Raw genomic sequence first — 6,230 nt, 5'->3', positions numbered from 1 at the left:
GGGGAGTGAGGGAGGGGGTACTGGAGCTACCCTAGAAAGTGGAGTGGTGGTGCCACGGCCCTCTGAGAAGCAGGAACTGGGCTGGGGTGTTGGTTTCTTCCCACCTCAGACAGCTCCCTGTCCCTGAGCACCAGTCCTGGGGGCTAAGGGTTACAGAAGTGACAGCAGCTTCCTGATCTAGGATCAAAGGCTGGTGGGTTTTCCATCATTATGTGTCCACGTTCCTGTCGGGAGTCATGCTGACATGGTGAGTGGCCCAGCTTGGCTCCCAGGGCCTTGGCAGTGGGGGAGGTGGGGGAGCCAGGACAGGAAGACTCGGCATCCCCAAGCTCACACCCCTCCCTCTGCTTTCTGCCTTAGGCCCGACGGCCTCATGTACCAGAAGTTCCGGAACCAATTCCTGTCCTTCTCCATGTACCAGAGTGAGTGTCTCAGGGCCTTGCTCAGCTCAGGACTTGCCCAGAGAGAAGGGCGGGGAAAGGACTTGGGGCTCCAGCCCAGTCCTGATGTCCTCCACCCCCCAGGCTTCGTGCAGTTCCTGCAGTATTACTATCAGAGCGGCTGTCTGTACCGCCTTCGGGCCCTGGGTGAGAGGCACACCATGGATCTCACTGTGGGTGAGTCGGGCGTGGCCCCTCCACTAGACCATGACCAGGAAGCTGGGAAGGGGGAGTGCTTTCCTCTCTACCTGAGTGATAGTGTCTGTCTCTGTCACTGGTTATTCTATGCCCTGCCCCTTCTCCCTCACAGAGGGCTTCCAGTCCTGGATGTGGCGGGGCCTCACCTTCCTGCTGCCCTTTCTGTTCTTTGGACATGTAAGTTGTATCTGTGTCCCCTTCCATCTGGCTGTCCAGCCCCTGCTCTGGCTCGAGCAGGGACTGTGTTCTATGTGAAATCCCCCTCCTTCCCAGTTCTGGCAGCTTTTTAACGCACTGACATTGTTCAGCTTGGCCCGGGACCCTGAGTGCAAGGAGTGGCAGGTGAGCCAGGGACCCTGGAAAGCACGCTGGGAGGACTGTGGTTCGGCCCCTGTCCTAATCCTGATTCCTCCCCCAGGTGCTTATGTGCGGCCTCCCCTTCCTCCTCCTCTTCCTCGGCAATTTCTTCACCACCCTGCGGGTTGTGCATCAGAAATTCCACAGTCAGCGGCACAGGAGCAAGAAAGATTGAGGCTGGGTCGTCTGCCCACTGGCCTGGAAAGGGCTTCTGTACCCCATGTATTCTTTTAGGAGGTGGGACTCCCTTGTCCAGAAGGTCTGTCTGCTCTCTTTGGGTCTTGTGGGCCCCAAAGCCTATGCTGGAGAAGACCTGGACCTGTGTCCCAGCCTGTGGCGAGCTGGGGGCCAGTGGCCTTAATAAAGGAAGAGAGGCACAGAGGTGGCGTGAGGTGTGTGGTCTGGTGGTTCTCTGTGCTGCCACAGCACGGGTTCTTGGGGCTCCTGAGTTGGTCTCTCTGGTGTCTCAACTAAGCAGACCTAGGTGAAGGCCCCAGATCTGTTTGAGGAACATCAGGCAAATACAGAAAACCACTTTATTCCAAGGGCCAGAGGTTATTTAAAATTATTTACATTCATTGAAAATCACGTGGAGGGGCCGAGCCCCTGCTCAGCTGCGAGAAGAGCCCCTTCTGTACAGCCACTGGAGGCCTGAGGTGTTCACAAAGGGAGGACCTGGTCACCCTTGGCCAGGTGCCCTTAGGCAGGAGGCCTCAGTCTTTGTCACTGAGTCTGCATCCTGGGACAAGGCCCAGCAGAACCCATCCAGGAAGCTGCAGAAGGGGAGGAAAGTGATTATATGGGGAAGCCAAGTCTATAGGACGTGAGGGCAGAGTGGGCTCTTAGCTCCACACATCCAGGGAGTATCGGCCCTTGGTCATCAGTTTCTTGATGTAGTCCACGGCCTGGGTATGTTCCATGGACCCCAGCTCAGACACGATGTCGTAGAAGGTGTTCTGTACATCCCTCGCCATGTTCCGAGCATCCCTGTGGGGAGGAAGGTGGCATTGGGGGCTGGGCAAGGAGTGTCCCCATGGGCAGACAGAGCCTCAATCTTCCCACTCCTCCACCCTCACTCACCCACAGACGTAGATGTGGGCGCCCCCCTCGTGGATCAGCTTCCACAGGTGCTCCTTGTCTCTCTTCAGTAAGTGCTGGACGTAGACCTGAGGACAGAGGGTGGTGCCCGTGAGGAGGCCAGTCTCGCAGCCCTCCACCCGCCAGAGCGGTCGGCCCCTTCCTCACCTTGTGGGGCTGTTCCCGGGAGAATGCCACATTGAGCTGGGTGAGGGAGCCCTCCTTGTGGAACTGGGCCAGCTCTTCACGGTACAGGTAGTCCTCGTCAGAGCGGCGGCAGCCATAGTAGAGCAGCGTCTCACCCACCTCCTTACCTGGAGGGGCGAATGCCCAGGGTGGGCATGGAATCTGTCCCATCTCTGCCCCTTCCCCCACTCCCCTCACATCCACTTGGGCCCACACTCACCCTGCTGCCGCAGCCAGGCCCGCTCCTGAATGAAGCCTATGAAGGGGGCAACCCCAGTGCCAGGGCCCACCATGATGACAGGTGTGGTGGCCTTGAAGGGCAGGCGGAACTGGGACTTGCGCACAAACATGGGCACCAGGGCCCTGCGGCCGTTCTCCCCTGCGGGCTCCTTGGCCCGAAGCCAGCTGGTGGCCACACCCTTGTTGATTCGGCCAGACTTGGTTTCATATTCCACAACCACAGCACAGATGTGCACAGAGTTGGCATGGACCTGGTGGAGGGCAGGAGTGAGTTCAACAGTGGTGCCCGAGGCCCCATTCTGCCATCAGCCCTGTCACCTGAGCTGCCTTAGGGCTTCTCCATACCCTTCATGGTGCCCAACCCCCAAAAGCCCCTTTCCAGTAGCTTTCCTGACTGGCTCTTGCCACCAGGGCTGGAAGCAGTGTGCAATCTTAGAGCCAGCCTACTAGGATTACTGCCCAGTGAACGGAGTGAACTGTCCCAGGAGCTTGGGTCAGAGCTGGAGCCGCACTCGGGGCTCCCATGTCCCTCAGAGCCAATGCTATACTTTCTGTAAGTTGCTAGCCTTTCCCCACCTTGGAGGAAGAAGCGATGGAGTAGTAACGGGCCTGCAGCCGAGGCAGCAGCTCACACAGGTGGTCGATGGGGGGCCGCAGAGATGGGTAGTCCTGCAGGATGGCCAGGATGTGCCTCCGAGCCTCCACCACCCAGCTCAGGTACAGCTCCTGGGGAAGACAACTTGGGGTGAGCCACGGTGAGGGGACACACTGGTTCCAGGGGACAGGGCTAAATTTGGACCCAAGCTCCTTGAAGAGTGGCTTGGTGGAGCTGCAAGTTTGGGTGCTGGGGGTGAAAGCAGCAGACTTACCTTGCCCTCGCCCGAGGAAGAGGCCATCTTGCGCAGGTGTTCCTGCTCCGAGGGCTCGGAGGCATACTGGGCCAGCTCGTAGAGCACGTTGGTGCGTGGCGGGTTGGTGATGTCCAGGTAGTAGGTGAGGGCTGTGCGGTAGGAGGTGGGGCAGGGGAATGGATGCTTCTTGTTGGATTCCTCTGCAGGGACACAGAAGGCAGGATTTGGTGTGAGGAGGATGCCATGGGGTTGCAGTGGGAGAAGCTGAAGGCTACTCTGTAGGAAGCAGGCGGCCCAGCTGGCACTGGAAGCAGGGCCAGCTCTTTGCGGGCCCTGGGGCTGAGCCTCAGGCTTTCAGCCAGCCTCAAGCTTCAGGCCAGACATGTAGTCCTCCTCAGGTGGGACCCTTCCACTCCAGGAGAGTCAGTTCCTAAGTGGCTCAGAGAGAGGGTTGCAGAGGCAGGGCTCCCCGGTGTGTCTGCCTGCCTGCAAGCTGAGCCCAGTCTACTGCGGGGGCCCCAGGCTCATGACTATGAGATGCCAACACCGCGGCTTTCAGCTGTGATGGCAGGGCCCCTCCAGGTCAGTTTTTATGCTTGGATACACATGGAGGTCTACACAGGACACACAGCTGAGCTCTTGGTGCAGCATCCGTACACTCCAGGTGTAGGCACTGGTGCAGGCCCCACTGCCAGCCCTTGCTGCAGCCTTCTCTGCCACCAGGCACCAGGCCAGCTTTACTGACCTCCTCCCTCCAGACTAGAGCAGGGCCAGCCTGGGAGTTGCCAAAAAGCATCTCCCCCTCTTAGAGGCACGACTGTGGGGGCTGTTTATATAAAGCCTGTGCAGATGAGCCTCTGCCGAGGACACTGAGGGCCTTGGCCCAGGAAGGGCTCAGCATTTTAGGATTTGGGTCTAGTTTTTGAAAGGGTTTGAACTTCTTACTGCAGTATACAAGTTATATGTGTATAGCGTAATGAATTTTCACAACATCCTTGTGTAACACCCAGATAAAAAGGCTGGGTGTTCCCAGCACCCCAGAGTCCTCTGTACTGAGCACAGAAACAGGGCTCAGGCTTCACACGGCAGGAAATGCTGTGAGCGCACCTTTCCTAAAGCTACACTTCTGCTGTGGGGAGTTCTGAGCCTCTGCACCTCTTTCTGGGCAGTTCTCAGCAGTGAAGGGTCCCCTGCAGGGGTTCAGATTGTCCTGGGGGGAGAGTGAGCACACCACACGCTCCCCAGCAAGGTGCCACCTCTGATGGTACAGGGACATGACATACTCGACAGAACGAGACAGTGCGTCCACTGTGCCTCCACAGCCGGCATGACTAATTATAAGTCAGCCCTCTTTCCTGCTGTTCCTTTCAAAGGCTGACTCAAGCTGGTGAGGAGGAGCAGCCAGGCTAGATGACCGAGGACGAGAGTGAGTGGGGCAGCACCAGGTAGAGCTGGGCCCCAGGTGGATGGTCAGTGGGGGTACCAAGGGGTCAGAGCAAGAGGCCAGAGTCAGTCCTTTGAAGCCTTGGGGAAATCCTACCCACATTTAGTGCCTCTTGCACTCTGAGCACCCTGCACGGACCTGGGGGGCTATTAGCATTGCTGACTCTGATCCCCAAGTTTACAGGAGAGGAGATGCAGGCTCTGGAACAGGGAGAGGGCAGCCCTAGGTCCTCAGTAGCCAGTAATGGTGGAGCCAGGCCTAGGGGCCAGGGCCCTTGCCAGCAGTCCCCTCTTTAGGCACCGCTCCCTCCCCCACTCCCTCATAGGGCTATGCCAGTGAGGGGATGGAGGGAACCCCAAGGTAGAGGACTAGACACCACAGCTACTTTTGCTCCCTGCCCCCCAAGTTTGCTACAGGACTGATAACTGTGGGTACCAGGGCTTCAGATCTAAGCAGCTCAACCTACAGGCCTTGCCAAAGGACTTATTCCTATCAGCCACCTCAGGCCCAGGCAGGCAAGGGGGAGTGACCTTGATTCCAGAACTCACCATCAAGATTGTTCAGGGACATGACAACATCCAGGTCAGCACCCAGGATCTCGCCAATCTGGTTGACCAGGGCAGAGTCATTGGCTGGGTAAATAGCTACATGGTCACCCGATTCATACCTGGGGGGAGATAGATGTCAGGCTCAGGAGAGGGGTGGAAGGCCTCTGTACCCAAATCAGGAGGCCCCGAGTGAAGGTGTTGGGGAGGGAGTGGCAGTAGCTGGTACCTGATTTTGGAATCTGAGATGTCTAATTCCAGGTGCATGAGGTGTCGCTCAGTTCCCTGGTTCAGCTTCCGGTTGGTGGTGACGACAGCCAAGAATGGATTCTTGGCATCAAAGGGGCTGGGTGGGAAGGAGAGCAGCTCAGTGATTGGCCAAGTCTTCAATCTGAATCTCCCTGCCCCAAAGGGACCCTTCTGGTTTCACAGGACACAGAGAACCTCAGAGCTGGCACCAAGGGCCACGAGGAAACCTCTCCAAGTATGTAAAGGGTTCTCGCAGCCTGATCCCAAGCAGTGCTCTTGACAACTCCACAAAGTAGGCAGAGCTACGCTATCAATGTCTCCATTTACAGATGTGGAAACTGAGGCTGAGAGACCCTCCATACTCTGAACCCATTTGTGAGTTTAATGCAAAGGAGGACTAGGCCCATGAAGGTAGCTCCCCAAGGCAGAAGATGCTTGGGTCCCTGGGTGACTGTGTGGAGCAGAGTGCTTCATCCAATGTGCCTGGACTACAACAGGAACAGGAGGTGAACTTTTACTCTGTCAAGTCACTGCAATGTTAGGATTTCCTGTTGTAGTGGGACTCCAGCAGGGTTGACTAAAGCAGAGCTGCTGGTCTTAAATCCTGGTGGTACAGGGAGGACTTTCCTGGGCCTCCAGAAGG

General features: G+C 57.4%; 2 protein-coding genes across 6 annotated transcripts in view; one reads left to right on the top strand and one right to left on the bottom strand.

Annotated features, from left to right (window-relative positions):
* The window catches only part of TMEM120A (transmembrane protein 120A), a 6,179-nt gene extending 4,803 nt beyond the window's left edge, over positions 1 to 1,376 (top strand). Inside the window, exons 7-12 of one of the 3 annotated variants that reach the window (XM_006773382.2) lie at positions 183 to 247; positions 361 to 422; positions 525 to 617; positions 751 to 815; positions 912 to 980; positions 1,057 to 1,376. In XM_006773382.2, coding sequence (XP_006773445.1) covers positions 183 to 247; positions 361 to 422; positions 525 to 617; positions 751 to 815; positions 912 to 980; positions 1,057 to 1,170 — 468 coding nt within the window. In that variant the 3' untranslated portion in view covers positions 1,171 to 1,376. Of the gene's footprint in view, positions 1 to 176; positions 248 to 360; positions 423 to 524; positions 618 to 750; positions 816 to 911; positions 981 to 1,056 lie in introns of all 3 variants that reach the window. The other 2 variants (XM_015570270.1, XM_015570271.1) reach the window with 2 other exon arrangements.
* Positions 1,377 to 1,517: 141 nt separating this feature from the next.
* Positions 1,518 to 6,230, bottom strand: part of POR (P450 (cytochrome) oxidoreductase) — a 61,539-nt gene continuing 56,826 nt past the window's right edge. For all 3 annotated transcript variants that reach the window (XM_006773381.2, XM_006773380.2, XM_015570269.1), the window contains exons 9-16: positions 5,568 to 5,684; positions 5,342 to 5,460; positions 3,368 to 3,549; positions 3,075 to 3,224; positions 2,479 to 2,749; positions 2,241 to 2,386; positions 2,076 to 2,161; positions 1,518 to 1,982 (exon numbers count right to left, since the gene is read on the bottom strand). In XM_006773381.2, the coding sequence (XP_006773444.2) occupies positions 1,838 to 1,982; positions 2,076 to 2,161; positions 2,241 to 2,386; positions 2,479 to 2,749; positions 3,075 to 3,224; positions 3,368 to 3,549; positions 5,342 to 5,460; positions 5,568 to 5,684 (1,216 nt within the window). In that variant the 3' untranslated portion in view covers positions 1,518 to 1,837. The remainder of the gene's footprint in view (positions 1,983 to 2,075; positions 2,162 to 2,240; positions 2,387 to 2,478; positions 2,750 to 3,074; positions 3,225 to 3,367; positions 3,550 to 5,341; positions 5,461 to 5,567; positions 5,685 to 6,230) is intronic.

The sequence above is a fragment of the Myotis davidii genome, unplaced genomic scaffold (genome assembly GCF_000327345.1).
Source record: "Myotis davidii unplaced genomic scaffold, ASM32734v1 scaffold726, whole genome shotgun sequence".
In the NCBI taxonomy this organism is placed as follows: Eukaryota; Metazoa; Chordata; class Mammalia; order Chiroptera; family Vespertilionidae; genus Myotis; species Myotis davidii.
Note: the sequence above shows the minus strand (reverse complement) of the source record. Positions and strands in the feature narration are given on the sequence as shown.